At 34.2% G+C, this 18,629-nt stretch overlaps 1 protein-coding gene across 2 annotated transcripts in view; it reads right to left on the bottom strand.

Moving 5' to 3' along the window:
• The window catches only part of LOC100878605 (uncharacterized), a 352,447-nt gene that overhangs the window by 55,420 nt on the left and 278,398 nt on the right, over positions 1 to 18,629 (bottom strand). For both annotated transcript variants that reach the window (XM_076530211.1, XM_076530210.1), the window contains one exon: positions 3,583 to 3,775. In XM_076530211.1, coding sequence (XP_076386326.1) covers positions 3,583 to 3,774 — 192 coding nt within the window. In that variant the 5' untranslated portion in view covers position 3,775. The remainder of the gene's footprint in view (positions 1 to 3,582; positions 3,776 to 18,629) is intronic.

The following is an 18,629-nucleotide window of genomic DNA, read 5'->3' as shown; positions in this document are numbered from 1 at the left end:
GATCACGATAAATACTATAACCTCATTTATACTTAACCTCTTCCCGTGCCATTTATTTATCAGATGCGTCAGTTAAGAGTAACTAATCCGAGCTATAACATTAAACCGAACAAAGAAAATTAAAATGTTGTGCGCATTTTATATTTAGGAATCCTTGATAATGCAACTTATAGCTGCACCTAAATTTCAAGTTCAAGAGTATTCAAAATTTGAGTAAGGTTTGTCACATTTGAGTAGTAAGTGCGTCACGAGCCAGACTCGTCAAAGTACGGAAAGAGTTTAACGTCGTCACCGTAACGTAGGATAGTTAAATAAAATACATAATATACGAAAACTTTTCTCAATTTGTCTCCGAATATACAGGGTGGGGCAATAACTATTAGCACCTTAAATATTTTCGAATTTATAAGGTCCAGAGAAAAATTATTATAACTAAAATGGTACGATACGAAGAAGTCTATTATATAGCGATAATAATTTTTGTCTAAGTGGAGACGCTTCAGAGATATGAAGGTCACCTGTCGCTTTTTAACTGGAACGGTATGCTTTTTTACCTACATTTTGATAGAGTATTTTAAGGTGGATATAATGATCTATTGGAAAGGTCATTCATGGTCTGAGTTAAGCCAATTGGGATAGAAAATAATTTACTTCAAGGAAATGGTCGAATAATCTCTGTCTCGTAATCCCTTGTTATGGTTTGCTGAATAGAAATAAACTTTGAATTACGCTGTACACTTAATCTGTACATACTATTAGTCGTTTATGAGAATCTCTGCCGAGCGATGCGAAGCTCAAGTTTCAAGAAAAAGTAGATATGGTTTCTTTTCATGTGAGGCTTTCACGTTGCATCAACATCGAGGTCTTTAACGACGACTCCTGTGTTGATTTTATATCTTATGGAATAGATTGGTTTGTTTGAGGAAATCTATGGTGTTTCTTATGTGTTTTTCTGACGTAAAGGCGGTATTTGGATTAATTTCGAATTAATTGTACCCAATCGTTGGGTACAATAATTTTGGCAAGAAAAAAAGTGGTCTACTGTGAACAAGGTTTCACGACACATGGGTGGGTCTATCTTTTTTATAAGAAACTCGTGCGTCATTCTGCAGTGGCCAGTTCTCAGGCGGGCGAGGACTATTCTTTCCTTCCTGTTCATGAGATTTCGTGTCTTGGAAAAAATTTGAAATAACTCTGTGTATTTTGGTCAGTTTGAAGTTCCATATGTTGTTCCATTCTTCCTGGATTTTCACTTTTTGATGGTGAATGATTTCCTGATATGGGATAGGTGTTGGCTGGTGCTCCAGATATGGTTTTTGTTTATGGGAATTGTCGACAAATTGTAAGAGGTGGAGTCTGTTCGTATGCTGAACGTATGTAGTCGTGTATTATTGTCAAATAAATAAATCAAGAGTGCTTGACCATTTCCTAAAAGTAAATTTTCCATCACAATTGGCTTGACCCATACCATGAATGACTTTCTCTATAGATCGCTGTATTCTCCTTGAAATATTCTATCAAAATGTAAGTAAAAAACACACCGTTCTATTTAAGGAACAGAGGTAACCTTCATATCTCCGAAGTGCCTCCATTTGAACAAAAATCATTATCGCTCTATAATAAAACCCTTCATGCCGTTCAATTTTGGTAACACTAATTCTTCTCTGGACCTTACAGATTCACAAATATTTAAGATGTTAATAGTTATTTCCCTACCCTGTATATTTTCTTGCAGAGAGTACAGATAGCATATTACTATTCCACAATCATAGACTACGTTTCCATCGAGGGTTCAAATCGGGTCAGAATCGGGTTAGAGTCGGGTTGAGGTGAGCGCTTTTACGGTGGAAACACCAAAGGTTTAGTTGAACTCTACCCTATAAAATTTTAGGGTAGCCTTCAATTGAGGTTCGGTGGAAACGACAAGAGTCGAGTTCGTGTTGCCAACATAACAAATTCAAATTGCATTGTGTATCACGTGCTGTATTAATCGGTGTAGAAGAGGTTATCACTACTTTTTATTGGTGATCTTATAATCTGAGAAATAATTTTTGTATGTTATTTTGATATTGTAAAATTAATATTGCTTTCCTTTACATGTCAGAATATGGTAGTTGACTTTGTGCAGTTGGTAATGTTCAACCCAGCCGCAACTCCAACCTGCAACTCAAACCCGACTCTAACCCGACTCTGACCCGATTTGAACCCTCGATGGAAACTTAGACATATAGAGAGTGGAAACTGAAAAGTTTGCGTTTGAACGTTTAAATGCAACTGACAAGTTAATATCAAATATAGATACAATCGTTTTGTACAATTCTATTCACTCGAATATCTCTTTTCACCTAAAAATGGAAAAACTGATAAAACACACGAATACGCGAAATAAAACAGAACTGGAAGTTTGTAAAAAGTGAGGTTAAAAAATAGTTTACAAATTATTTAAAATGTACGTTAAACCTTTCTTTTACGAATAATTATATTTTTAATCATTTTTAACGAATTATCAAGAAATTACTTGTCTCATAACAAGACAAAGCTACTTCAAAAATTCTAAAAGTATCTACACCTCTGAATGTGATCTGCGTATGACATGTCATTTACTTTTGTTATTGTAAAAGAATACGGTATTACGCATAAGAGTGATACATTGTAGTGTTGTATATTACGCATAAGAGTGATACATTGCAGTGTTGTATGTTATGCATAAGAGTTATACATTGTATTATGGCGTGACCGGTGGCGGGCATCGAGGCCACCCGAAATTCCTAAAGATGATCAGCATTTGTCATTGACGTTGTCGGTGGCAATGACGGTTGAAAAAACAGGACAATCGATTGAAACCTGTCGCGACGTGCCGTTGCTTTTTATTAAAATATATACAGATTATTAACTTTTTATCTATAAACGAATATCAGCCTTTTATTTTATTCATCCTGACAAAAACTCTTACATTATTTACTTGTTTTGAAATGTTATTCATTTTTTTCCGATTCGGTGGCGGTAACGTCTTATACAAATTCACTTAATTCTTTCATTATTACTCAAAGTTTAAAATGTGTATATAATTTGTTACTACGAATAAATGTAAAGATTCTGTTACTTCGACCTTGCCAATCTCATCCTGTAAACTGGTATCTTTTAGAACTTCCAACTAGTATAGTTCTGAAGTGGATCATTCAAATTGCGTCGATAAATTTTTTCCATTTTATACTTTTTTGTAAGATTCCCAATCAAACAACTATCAATTTGTATATTTATGTGTACTGACTATATTTTTTCGATCATACTCTTTTACTACCAAAATCAGTCTGCATAAAACATAAAACAGTTATTTGATTATAACTTAATTTAGTATTAAACAGTTACTCTGTGTTATGAAAAAATTATTACTCTGTGTTTGACAAATATATTCGTCACCGTTTCATTTTTATCATAATTTACGTACAAGTTCTATAAAGAGGTCATCACAGTTACTTGATTAAATATACGTACAAGTAAGCATTACATATGTCGATAAGAAATCAATAAAGAAACGCGTTTACGGAACAATATTATTACGATGTGTAAGCAAAAAATTACCTTGCCACATAGATACAACTCAGGTAAAGGTTCCATGTGGCTATTGTGACCATGAGGACTAGGAGTAGGTGGTGAACTTTGGGGTGGTGGCATCCATTGGCCTCCTAGGTAAAGCTGACTAGGACGTTTCAACCTTTTTTCTTGCCGTTTTCTTTCGTGGCGGACTGCCACCGCAGGCATCGCACCAATCATCCTACAAAAAAGATCATAAATTAGGTTAGTAGTCATTTTGGAGATACTTCTGAAGACTAGAAATGATAGACTAATCTAATAAAACCCGGTTCTTTCAATTTGAAATTGACTATGTAACTGTGGCTTTGTTATTATAGGCAGTAAGTTATTAACGTCATCGATCTAGTTTTATTTGTTGCATTATGAATTCTAGAAATTAGTTTGTGAAAACATAGTTCGTGAAAATATTGGGAGCTAGAAAAGGTAAAAACGCGGGGATGATCCGACGTGACGAACACTGTAACATTTATTTAGAAAAGCTTGCCAAAAGGCAAAATGTAACAATTTGTTTTCTCTTGTGCTCCTACGTATGTTTTACGTATGTTCTAGTAGAATATGAAAACTTTTCTTCCATATACATTAACATTGTGCAACAAATTTCATGTCTGAAACTAAATAATTTTTATTCTCAGGAAAAGTAGTAAAAAATCTGTATTAAAGTGGCTGTCTTAATTAAAAGGTGCAAAATACAACATATGTATTTCTTCTACATCTTAAAAATTAACTATGGGGGAAATAATGTCCTATTATGTGACTATAATATAATAAAAAAAGGCTAATACATGGGCAATGTTTGAAACTAAAGTTTTAGTGACTCCACGGTGACATACGAGTGGACAGCTCGAATCGTTTTGTGACTCCATGGGGACATATTAGTGAATAGGGTTAATATCCGCCTAAATGTATCCTAACCAACATCGTGCACCTCATTAAGTAAAACATCGTTGTACTTTTATATTTACTGCATATACTGTTCTAATATGCACAGTTCCTGACTATCGAATTAGGACCATGTACGAAAATTTCACTTTTACGGCTATAACATTATATTATATATGAAAAGTTGTCTTAGGTCATGCAAAATTATTACTAAATACGTTCATAACAATTTGTTACTATCGCGAAAATAAATTTTCTGGGTGATGTGCGATTAAGAGCCGTGCAAGCGTTTACGTTAGGTTCGAGTATCGATAGCGCGCGTTTAGGCCCGCTATTAAATTTTAGAATTTAGATCCATAGCGAAGGGTCAGACCTTAATTTCTTTACCTATAGCAGCAATAACACCCAAGGAGTCGTTACATTGTATCGAGTATTTTAGTTTATTATCTTACATCTGATTGCCAGAACCTTAAGCTTAACAGTAGAGTCCGTTATTTTCAGTTTCTATTCATGTCGAGGTACTGCTTGGTTTTATTACTTGCTATGGTAATTTTTTGGGAAAAAACCCATGTTCTTCATACGTCACAAGCTTCCATTTCCACCCCATTTGTACAGCCAATAGAAATGAAGTATTTCTCCCTCACCCTCACCATGTAAAAACTGTAAGCATGTAACGTACTTTCATGTTCATAAGAAAAATTCATTCGCCTCTCAACATTCGTAATAGTAACAACTTGTATTAGTTTGTATAGTCTCCAAGTTTTGGAGTGCTTCTTCGAGTAAGGAAATAGTTTATAGACTTTACAATAAACACAAATTTAGTCGGCACACCACGTGCAATATTCACCAAAACTCGAAAGAATTTATTTCAACCACGAGCGTTAACAGCGCGTCAGATGAAATTTTAATGCCATAGAAAATGTCTGTCTACTCAAAAGACTAGATTAGAACTCTCCAACCACATTATTTGAGTTGAAAAGAATTATACATATTTGGGAAAATAATCAAGATATAAAGTATATGATCAATGTATACGGAGTATGCTGGATACAAGCTGCGACCAAATTAAAGGGTGGAAAAACAAGATATTAACACGAGTTAATAACGTTACATACAGTAGTAGTGTATCATAGTAGTTGCTAATAAATTATATAATTATAATTTGAACAAGTCTTTTTATTATACGGAAAATGTATAAAATGCTAAAAATAGTGGGGTAAATTCGTATTTAAGATAGGTGAAATTAGTTAATCGATCTTTTCACAAACGTCATAGAAAATCGTCTTGCGCTACAAAACTTGTATTCAGAATTAGTATACTAAACGTATTTCCATATATGTTTATTTAATCAACAGACTTATTTCATTATTTTGTTATTATTTCTGCAAAATAACAGGATGATTAAAAGAGATCCTATTTAAATTCGGAGAAGTATAAGACCTTCATAAATATTGCACGGTATTTTATATTTTTCGAAATTTTTGCGACCCGACCATATTGCTTTATTATTTTTCCTATTACATGTATATTATTCATGAAAAAAGCAATACATCAAAATTCATGAAAAAGTAGTACTTCAGAAAGTTTACCAAAAACTCATATGTAGATGAACTGACGCACAGTAAAGTATTTGCATTAAAAATGTGGAAAAAATGCTACATTAAAATATTTTCATAGTGAAGAAATTATGTGTTAGAAGTTAGCTGAACATTTGGACTGCATCAATAGAAACATTTTTCACATTCTGTAATTTTTAATGTGGCTAGGCTATTATACAGGTTATTTGAAATAAAAATCATAGTTTAAAATTTTGTTAGTTAAAATCAATTGTCAAGAAATGGAATTATGTGTACCTGGAATATATTATACTTGGATTTCACCGAACTTCACTTTGATATCATTGTTACTTTTCAAGTTGTATTTCATTAAATATGTTCCACTTTCATTCTTCATTTTAATTATGAGTTCTATGAATTCTCATTTAAGAAAAAGAAGCCTTATGCTGCTCATGAGACAAAGGTTAGCTGCTATTGGATATTATAGGAAAAGCTGCAGGGGTAAGGTCTTCCTTTTATTTCTAAAAATGGCCTGCTTGCTATTATAATTGGAAATATTTTTACATAGGAGGAAAGAGTTACAAAGTGTATACAAGCCACCAAAAAAGTAAACCAAAATCATGCAATAACAATTTTTTATTTTCAACTTTGCGTTCGGGAAAATTAAGTTTAAAAATTCTTTGATGTATTTGTAAAAAAAGGATTTTTACGGCAAAAATGATTACAGTTTGTTCATATCTGACTTCAACAATTAACAGATATTATAAGCTACTAAATTCTGCTAAAATGTATCTACTATTATTCAGTATGCTTCACGTAGAATTAAAATATATGGTCTGTCCCAAAAGTAATGCAATTTGTTTATTTCCGGCATTTTTTCCTGGGCCGAACGTGTTCGAACTTGTTGGGATATGTGAAGGGGACTCTTATCTTTATATGTTTGCAACCTCAATCTGATCTATGCTCCGAAATCGTAAGAATCGTTGTAAACGTAAACCTATTATTAGTGCCCATGTCACGACGCGTAATGGAGAAAAATATCGAACAACGTTATGCGAGTAAACTCTATGCTACACTAAATAAAAACCACGCCGAAACCAACCAAATAATTAAGGAGGCATACAGGAATTCTGCTCTTTCCTACTCTCAAGTTTCCAGGTAGTTGAATTTGTTCAAGAACGGTCGGGAAAATGTGGAAGATGACTTCCGCTCTGGACGGCGGACAAACATCAGAATTGACGAAAATGATTCCCGTGTCCAGCAAACATTTACTAGGACACTATTAACTTCTTAATAGTGATCAACGAATGAGTGTTGCAATGATCGTAGATCGAAAAGAAATTACAGCTACGTGGCAGCTGCACCACGACAACACTCCCAGTCACACCGCTTTGCACGCCCAAGAATTCTTAGCCAAGCACAGCTTGATAACGTTGCCACAGCTTCCTTACAGTCCTGACATGGCTCCAGTAGATTTTTTCCTGTTCCCGAGGATCAAGTCTGCCCTCAAAGGAATGCATTTTGGAACCATAGAAGCGATTAAAACCGTCGTGACAAACGCATTATACGTGGTTCCCATTAACGCCTTCCAGGATGCGTAGCGTGCATGGAAAAGTCTCTGGCAAAAGTGTATTGATAGCCAAGGAGTGTACTTTAAAGAATTTTAAAGGTTTATAGCAATAACATAAATAAATTTCTTTTTACGTATCTAATTACATTATTTTCCGGACAGACCATGTACAATGGATTTAATCGTAAACGTGACATGCATCTATGTGCATAAATTTTAATGACCCTCTGACGCTTCAATTCTTTTAATCTTGACATTTTCTGTAGAAAAAACAATTCTTTGGTCATTTCATGACCTACGACAGATTTAAGAAGTTTTAACTAAATTTCATGAACTCTAGTTTTAGCCTCAACTTTTCTAAGGCGCAAATAAGTAGCACCTCGAGATCGTAATTAAATTTTAAGTACACTATATTAAAATTTCACTTTCATTCTCCTTGGCCTTAATTTGTAGATACGGAATTAAAATTTCGACTAGTGCATTAACTGTGATCTATAATGTTCATTAATTATTAGATTAATGAAAAAATAATTTGAATCATCTCTGTTATAAGCAAATTTAATTATAAAAATTTTAAAGAATCTTCGAACTTAATTTTCTGGAAAACAAGGTCGCAGACAAAGGATCATTATTTCATATTTTCGGTTTATTGTTCACAAGGAATGCGTTCATTCCCGGTTGTATTACCCGCTTTGTAACATTCTATGGAATTTGCGGACCCAATTTAAATTAGAGAATCTTAAATGAATGGTTAAATTCATATAAAAACCGTTGATCTACAAAAACAATAAATTTTCTAATCTTCTTATTAATTTTTAAAGAATTTATTGCATTTATTTACTTCATAATATACACTATTTTTTAAACCGTCTTTTTATAGTAATTCAATTTGCTGTCTAATTGTAAGATAAGTAGGATCTCCTTTAAAAAAATCATGTTCATACGGATTGTTTGTCGAAATTGTTTTTAAATTAATTTTTTATACATTCGGGTTATGTTTAATGACCATAATCCGAAAGCTCCGTTTAGTTCATCTAATACATTGTATATGTACAGTTACAGTCCTTACAATTGATTTTATTGACAAGACTATTTTGCTCAAATCTATTGACAGTCTAAATAAGTGATGGGTTTAAAAACCACATTTAACATGAAATTTTTTTCGACATTTTTATTTGTTTTGAAAACCCGTAAATACAGGGTTTGTCCAATAAGTATCCGGACTGATTTTTTTCTGCTAGTTTGGTAGGTCAGGGAGCAATCTCTATTAGCTAGATCGATGCAGGAGGTTGTTATGTATAATAGAAATCAAGGTTCATTTGTATTCCACCATTTGTTTTGTTTATATCGTGCTTGAAGTGGAAGCGTATTTAACGTTCGCGTCGAGATTCAAGATGCAACGAACCGTCGAGTAGCGTTGTGCCATTAAATTTTGCGTTAAGCTAAATAAATCTGCTACGGAGACATTTGATATGATTCGTCAAGCTTACAAGGACCATTTCATATCTAGAACGCGTGTTTTTGAGTGGCACAAAAAATTTAAAGATGGCCGGGAAGACGTCGAAGACGAGCAACGCGTTGGACGACCGACGTCGTCCTGATCCGATACGAATGTCAACAAAGTGCGGGAAATTTGGAATTACGATCGCCGTTTAAGCAGTCGTTTAATTGCACAGGAATTAAATTTAGCCAAATCCACTGTTCATTCAATCGTAACCGACGATTTGCAAATGCACCATCACGACAACGCGCCGAGTCACACTTCGTTAATTGTGAGACAGACACTGACGAAGCATAACGTGACAACACTACCCCAACCACCCTACAGTCCAGATATGGCACCCTCTGACTTTTTTCTGTTCCCTCGCATTAAAAGAAGCCTTAAAGGACATCGTTTCGGGACGATTGAGGCGGTTCAAACGGCTTCGACGGAGTGCCTGAACAGTCTTACGCTTGCCGACTTCCAGGAAGCGTATAAACAATGGAAAACCCGCTGGCAACGGTGTATTGATGCAGGAGGGGCACAATTTTGAAGATTATTAACTCAATGTACGTATATCTTCAACGCACTTCATTTTAGGACATCAATCCGGATACTTATTGGACAAACCCTGTATATGGAAATGATACGAAATGTCTTTACGTTTCGTTACCAAGATCTGCCGATTTCTTTTTCTAATTCACAACTAGTAAACGATAGAACATTTACTTTCCCAAATTATATTTTGTGCAATAAACAGAAATTAAAAGTACGTAATATAGAAGCGCTCTAAATACTGTAGAAAATCTCAATGTGCTTCTAGGCAATCTAATAACACTAATGCGAAGAAAGTCTTTCATATTATCACATATCCTCTTTGAAAAATGAAAGCTATTCACCGAACAGAGAGAATGTTAAAGACGAAAAGAAAATGAGAAGCGGGTAGGCAGATAGTTTCCTCTGCTTATATCATCGTGTCTGTCAGCACTGTCCCAAAGCTTGTCGCGAGCAACTGTGGCGGCCTGAAGCTTTGGGGCACCTCGTGACCGCATCTGATTTAGCAGAATATTTAAAACTATAATTATAATACTACCACAGGACTAGTAGTCTATAGACCGAGTGCAACGCATTCGAATATGTATTTAAAATTTCAAGTGTCTGCTGTAAACACATGAGTAGAACAAAAATGAGATATAGAGATTTTAAAATTGTTCCAAACGATTAAACGCATCTGAAGATATCGAAAACAATGCCAAACAGAAAACTTTCCCGATCGCCGGATTTGTTCCGTCTATGTTTAAAATTACATACAAATATGATTTATAATAATTTATATACAATATGTTTTGTTACAATAATCAAAGCCGGTGATTCCTCCGATTAATTTCATAAATCTGTAAAGTATTTTGAATAAATAATGTAACTTTTAACCTTAATTTTATTGTTAAACTTACTAAAATTTAAGACATAAATAACACATATAAAAATAAATATAAAATTGTGTTGGTAACATTTTTTTTAACTTTATAAAGCTAAATCAGAAGCAGAGAAAAATAAGTATAAGAACTTTCATATGTTAAAATAATAAAAATAATCATTCAAATAAATGCATTTATTTGTTACATATATCTTCCAGAAACAACGCAACCACGTCCATTATAAATACTCGTGTGACTAACAGGGTGTTAAATAGTACGATTGTGATGAAGAGATAAACATTTTAACCGTGACAAATAGGGTTACTGAACGAACCAATGTTATAAAAAGAAATCGCGTGAAAATAATTACTTTTGACGCCTGTTGCATACATTGATATTGATTAAAGTGCCTAGTACTTGAACTCAAGTGCTGCTGGCTACGTGCCCAAACAATGTATCTGGTTCACAAATTGTAAAATCATTTAAGGAAAGAGTTCTAGTATTAGAGATAGTAGTTAACAAGTTTTTTGACAATCTGTAGCGATATTGATCTTAATATTTCGACTTTCTATGAATAACAGCAGGATAAAATCTATAAATCACTACTACGGTGAAGTGGGGTAAGTTCGTAAACGAAGCAAGTGCATATACAGGCTATTTTTATTACAATATAAGCGAAATTTCTCCAATTAGTATGTTTGTTTCCTTGTTTTGTTTCACTATATCCCCTTTAATATTTCAGCTAAAAGTACTTGTTTGCAGTATAGAGTACTTGCATAATGCAGTAAAAAGCATTGTAGCAAATTTGTTAATAATTCTGCTCTTGCCCCATTGCACATGAAATAAAGTTTCAAAGTATTTTTATTTCAAGTTAAGCTCTTACCCCATTTTCGGGGAAAGTGCGGAGTAGTTGACATTTTAAACAATTTCCTATCAAAATCAAAATGCACAAGGAAAATTAAGGTCCTAGTTAATATTAATTACATAGTAGTAATTGTGTAAAGCGTTCGATATGTCCGTCTGCCAGTCTGCACTTACCCCACTTCACCTTATACTTGTAGCTGAATTGAGTTTTAATTTATTTTTGTTAAATTCAGCTGTATACAAAGAATCATGACTACAATGGAACAAATGATCATTCTTGTAGCAAGAGTACGTTAGAGTGAGGGTACGAGATGATCAATTGTACAAGATACGCTTTCAAACTATAAAACGAGTTCTTATACGACGATTGTTCTGTCGGTAAGATGTACTGATGCCTTTTTAAAGAGCTCTAAAAGATAAGGTAGTTCATAGTGTTTCAAAAACAACGGAGTAATTTATTAAAAATTTTTTGTTACTGATTCTTCAAAATGGAAAATTGTTCACTTTGTAAAAAGTAAAAGTACATCGCAACATTTGAAAGAGTAAGAAACGTTTCCAATGCAGTATCGGAACCTTAAGAACTGGCCTTCAATTTGTCAATATTAAAATTCATGAAATCACTCAAGCTAATGGAATTATTCACCAACGAACCACAGAACAATCCTACATGGGAGTGGTCACCTGATTATATCGTGGACAGAAGTGGTCAACTCATCACTATACGTTTTAAATAGCACAGACACCGATAGCAAAAAGAGTATTTCGTCGTACAAACTTTGGCGTTGATATAAAATTCAAAAGAAATGTGATCAACTTTGAAGCACGTTAAAAAGTCATTTCTAAAAAGTAATTTATTCATGCAAATACGCGACGGGAAGGATTACAGGGATTTATTTCATTAAAATGTAGAATATAATTTATATTTTATTTATATTTAGGAAAATATGCACCAACAGCTAAGAAGATTTATTTTCTTACTAAAGCACAAATCCTGAGAGTGGTTTAGGGGCTTCGATATACATATATGTAAGTACTTTTGTTGCAAAGAACTCTATAGAACATCATCCGAAGGTAAATTGAATTGCAAAGGTTCGTCGAAATCGATGAAGACTATGAAGGAAAAAATTGAATCCTCGATGTATAGTGGAATATGGATTTGGATAGGTTCTTCCAAGTACCAACAGATTTTTGACAAGTGGGTTTATCAAATAGAGTGATATCCTGCGAGGAATATGGAGGAAGGACTAGTTCCAGGATGCTTGAAGCAAATATTTAGGATTTTCTGTAAAATCTTTAGTCTCGTTGTATGCATTGAGCCCATCAGAATCATTCTATCTATAATTACGTCATATGTAATTTATATTAAACAATTTAACATGAAGACAGCGATTTTATTGAAGGATTATAGAAACGATGTTCTTGAAAATATTAGAGAAACTTATAAACCAATCAAAAAGCATATGTAGACTACAAGAAAGTATTAATAATCGTAACATCTGTATTTATTATTGAACTCTTCCTATGTGTATGTATGAATGTCACGAAAACTTTACCCCCTATGCATGTAATGCTTAACATTCGAATTTTGTCATTTTCAGAAAATCAATATAGTAAATTAATCTAAACATGGTTGCTTTGGATTTTTGATCCGATCGATTCCACTATCGATCCCACTTCGATCTGGACCAAGCGTCAGACTAGAAATTTCGAAAATGCATTTAGAGGACTGAAAATGAGTGTCAGGGGGTTTTCGACCACATTGATTTCGAATCTGATAATATTCTTTTGGTCTGATCGATGCACCAATTGATCTAAATCAAACAAAGTAAAGAATTTCGTAACGTATGCACATAGAAAACAGATGTTAATTCAAATTTACTTTTTCGATTCCCTTTTTCGATCAAGATTAAGGTGGTTAAACGATCGGATTAAAAAATGTAGTCCGATTCGAAGTCAGCTTACTTAGTCGAAGCTCTAAACCATAATTCATAGAACTTTTTCATCGAATTTTTAAATTTCCGATATTCAATATGATGCAAAAATTGCATGAACATTTGTGGAGGTATAAATTCGCGACGTAGGTCATAACGCCCACCTATTATTATATATGTGTTAATATTATAATATATAATGGCATTATAGGGGGATAAATAAGAAAAGTTCAGTCAATGAAATAAAAATTGTTATCCATATGATGACAATCGAACCCTAGTGTAAAGGAGCTGTAATGCTCCTAAGGTATTGGACAGTAGCGCCGTCTAATGCCCGAAGGACCACCCAATAGCTGAATTGGGAAAAAATGAAATTCAAGCTGATTCTTGGAAAACTATTTATTAGGTCGAGTCATAAGTAACTTCCGTTTTTTTATCAGACATTTATTTCGTTCTCATTAAATAACAAAATTATATTATTTTATTATATATTCGCCACTATTTTCTATAACCTTCTCCCATTTTCCTGGTAGTTTATCAATTCCTTCCTTGTAAAATGTGGTTGGTTTGGACTGGAAGAAGCTTTCAACAGCCTGCCTGACTTGCTCTTCAGAATTGAAGGTTTTTCCATTTAAAAAGTTTTGTAAAGAACAGAAAAGGTGGTAGTCTGTCGGGGCAAGATCTGAAGAGAAAGGTGGATGTGGTAAAACAGACCATCCAAGCTCAAGAATTTTTTCTTGAGTTACCCTTGCTGTATGCGGTCGCGCGTTGTCGCGTAAAAGAATGACATTTCGGCGACTGACGAGTGCAGGACGCTTTTCTAGGAGTTTCTCTTGCACTCTTTGCAATTGCTGAATGTATTTATCCGCAGTAATCGTTAAATTTGACTTCAACAACTCGTAGTGACTTATACCTTCATAATCTCACCATACACACAATAAAATCTATTTAGCTGCATCGGAAGTTACTTATGACACGACCTAATATTTGTCTTAGTGTGTGGTGTCGTGTATGGATGTGTAGTTGTGTGTGCGTGGAATTTTTACAATCTGTCTGTGTTATCCGAACTAACTAACTTGGACCAACTAATCTGGTTGACTATTTTTACTGAACTGCCGAACTGCAAAATATTCTTTTCCTTCTGACCTTCCCTTCCAGCGCGCCCTTAGCGCACTTCCCTGTGGAAGGGGAAGACGAAAGACAGGGTGGGTGAAAGCAAGACCCAAGGCAAATCTAAGGGTCCCGAGAAAAACTGTTTTTCGTCACGGAAACCCTTAGTCCCGCCATAAATTATACCGTACTCTAACATCTAGTATTTTATGTTCCTTAGCAATAAAAATATATTTTTATTGCCCATCCAGATTTCTATGCTAGTACTCTAGATCCATGATCTTTAATGTTAAAAATTTAGAGTTTGGATAGATGCATCGGACGAGAGTAGGCCATGTGCGCTTCGTCAGAGAGCTGTCCGGGTCGCAAGGGAAAGTTTATGAGACTAGAGTACAATGTATAGTTTTTAAGGGCCATGGTGATGTTGGTGTCCTCACGGCCAGGGTTTTGCCGCGGAGGCATTCTTGTGCTGTCTGTGAACGTGGTAACACGTCACAGGAATAAACAAGGCATTCGTGGGTAAAATTGCGTATAATTCGTTATTTCACCTATTCCGCTCATTTTCCTGATTTTCCTATACTAATCAATCTAATTATAAAAAATGAGCTGAACCAATCGTAAAATATACACCAAATTTTATCGCCGGATAACATCGGTACACACTGTCATCATACTACTCCAGAACATCATACGTTTTTGAGCACCCAAACAAAAACGTACATCGGTTCTCAATATTTTTATTTATGGCCATCACATATACTGACGGGGTCGTTTTGCAGTACCAGATAAGCGGGAAGAGAAAAGAAAAAGTGCGGATTAACTGTGTTCCAAGAATCAGTAAGGAGAGGCGAAGAGATTCCAGAAGATCGTAAAATCGCTGAGGCGTAAAAAAGCACGGTATTCGGTTACGAAAGAGGAGATAAGGACCTGGAACGTCAGAACAGGGCCACGAAGAGAAACGTTCGTAAAACGGTAGTATATACTCGTCTCATAAATACAGTACGGTCATTAATAGCGAAGGTTTATAAGCTAAAACGTGCTTTTCGTTAGCATGGATTGAGAACACGGCACATAGACCCACATTTACACGATTGAGTGTCAACTCGAGCTAATTTTCGCCTTTTTATCTTTCAGAAGCAGTTGAGTGTGAATCAAACATGTGTTCTTTAATGATCGACTTGAATTACGTTTGTGCTATATTTCAACGATTTTATACAATGTTCGAAATGGATCTCTAGAACAGTATGTAGGACGCAATCCTGGGCTATGACTTCATCAATTTTAACCTCTTAGGCACGGCTGAACTTTACGCAGCACTGCTTCTCTGTACGGCAGAATTCGACGCAAATTACGCGTAAACGGTACTACAATGTGTGACAATATTGTTCTCTGTGAGAGCACATTGGAATGAAGTTTTTGATGATTAAATTATAATTTTACCGAAAGATGTGATACATATACTTTAACTTTGATAATTTACTTTTTCATAAAATATACAAAATATGTAATTTCTAAATGATTCCGATATTGTGTATTAGTGCAAAGGGGCACTTCCATGGTGCCTACACTTGGCGTTGCCTTTTATTTATATGTAATGTACTTTTGTGGGGTTTGTTAACACATTAAAGGCGGGGGATCTTGACGAAAGTATGGTAGGTAACGTGGCGACCGCCCCGCCTCGTTTTTCGTCCTAGAGCGGGCAATATTTTGTGTAATCATAAAAAAATTTAGACTTAAAAAAGTTTATTTAAACTCTTAAAACTACAAGAAATATTAAAAAAGAACTAAACACTAATTACAAAAAATGTTTTAAAGTACATATTTATGAGAAGAATCTAGTATGCGCAATGTGGTTGCAAACCGTACTAATACGACTCCCGCCTTTAAGCTACAGTCGAGATAAACCGTAGTACTAGGACTCCCGCCCTTAATGTGTTAATACTCTTATAAAGCGTGATGAAGGTAAAAAAAGTGTGAATCAAAATATATGAAAACGATCATTCAATTGAAACGGTGAAGGAGTGAGGCAGTAGAGCGAGCCACTATAGTGGCGCTATGTAATCTACGATGATATTTGCGAAAGTCACTATAGTGGACCGTCGTACAAGGAGATGGTATCCGCGAAAGCCACTATAATGGTGCGTCGTGTCTAAGAGATCAATAGTTTAATTGGCTGAATTTCTTCTTAGAGCACAATTTGTTTAAACTACTTTTGCATAATCAGATAACATTCGATAAATAAAAATGAAATACAATGATTTTGACTATCAGAATTGAAGGACTGGTCGACAGTCTTCGGGAATGTATGTAGATCATTGAGAAGTCCCAATCGTTTTTATCAGACGGGAACACAAGTACACCGTGTGTCTCAATAAAGGAATAATAAGAAAAAAAAAGAAACTTTTGAAAAATGTGATAAAAAGAATGAAGCGTTCTGCATTCAATTTATTTTAGTTTCTTAATTAATTTCTTAAACTTTTTAAGTAACTAGTACAAGCAACTGTCGCATGATTTTAATTAGGAATCGTGAGGTGTTCAGTATACTACCAGTTATAGAACACTTTAATATTGACACTGAAATTCATATGAACTGTTTTGAAAACTACACAGGACTCACTGCAGGAGGCTATATGTATCCATATACATACATATAAGAGTGTTATTCATAGTAAAGAGTTATAGGCAAGTACAATTTACTTTAAATCGCAGTTAGATTACGACTAAATTTCGACTGAACTTTAAATGAAAGTTCATATATTTTAGCTAGAGATGGTATGTGTAGTCGAACAATAGAATTATACTGCTTCCTGTGAAAAGCAATATGAGAAAGTGCATGTGTTTACGACAGTGAATATAAACTTCGATTGTCCGAAAATTTATGACTGTTCTGTCATGGAAATAATAGTGAGTTAGTGGCATGAACACGATTTGAGTATAATATGTACTAAATAATATATTGCCAAATAATATTATTATTAAATAATAATATTTATGGAGTTATTACATTAAAGTAAACTGTATAATATTCAAAAACTATCAGAGTTTAATAACATATCTCCGATGAATTTCAAAATTTAAAATAACTATATTTCGTCCATATTTATTGAGGACTATGCGAAAGAAGTTGAAGAAAATGATGCTCCAAAACGAAGATCAATTGTTCAATTTATAACCTTATCCTATCGTATTTTACATCTCTTAACATAGTTGATACTTCGTAAGATAACATTTATAAAAAATCACAACACAGTTTTGATTTATAAATCAGGAAAAAAATAGTGACATGAGCAAAGAAAGCTGCTACGAGCTCAAACTCGTACAACTGATTTCATCTGTTTCATATCTAGCAAGAGGTTTAAGACTTTCAAGCTCTCAAAGCTTTTAAAACTTGCAAAACTCTCAAAACTTTAGAGTTCGAACAAAATTCGAAGTAACTCAAAGTTAATACCATCGATAATACCACAGAACTAAAACACCTGTTTCCCAACGTTTGATTAGAGCCGAAGTTTAAAAATGATCATATTTTGTAAAAATGAAATGTATTAAATTATATAATTTTGGTTTTTGGTTTACAACAGCAATAGACTGCTGAAATTTACAAGTTAGTGAGTGAAAAATGTAACAATGAATTGCATTCAGCCAAATTTGAGTTAACAGTAGGTTATTTATTTACTTAAGTAAAATTCAGTTAATCGCAGTTCCGTTCCGAGTACTGTTATGTTATTCACATTCACCCTTCATTACTCACTCAAAGATGGTGATGATGAAATTAAGTGGATATTTTGCATGTTCTTCAGTCCACACTTTTGGATTCGATTCTTATATCAAATAGATAGCTTATGATGAGACGTTAAAAAAAAATTTCACGTTAAGCACACGTCTGTTTTTTGAGATATAGAGGGTCAAAGCGAAAACTACCTAGCACGACCCTTTTTACAGTGTTGTTGACTCCTGTCTTATACGTGTGTCACTTTTCCACTTCAGAAGACTTTGAAAGGTAGACGAACTATAACTAGAACATGGTTTCTCTATTGATAAGGGGTAGTTTGTCAGGGGTCCAAGTACAAAATGAATAACTTAGATAAGCTTTCTAAAGAATAAATAGGTGCATTATTGCGTGTGAACAATATCATGACGCTTGTTACTTTTATATCTGGAACTGGGTGTCTCTATCGACGAGGGATGGTTTTCAGGGGATGGAAGTACAACCTGAAAATAGTGAACTAA

Source organism: Megachile rotundata, chromosome 3, assembly GCF_050947335.1.
Source record: "Megachile rotundata isolate GNS110a chromosome 3, iyMegRotu1, whole genome shotgun sequence".
Classification (NCBI taxonomy): domain Eukaryota; kingdom Metazoa; phylum Arthropoda; class Insecta; order Hymenoptera; family Megachilidae; genus Megachile; species Megachile rotundata.
This window is presented reverse-complemented; position numbering and strand designations above follow the sequence as displayed.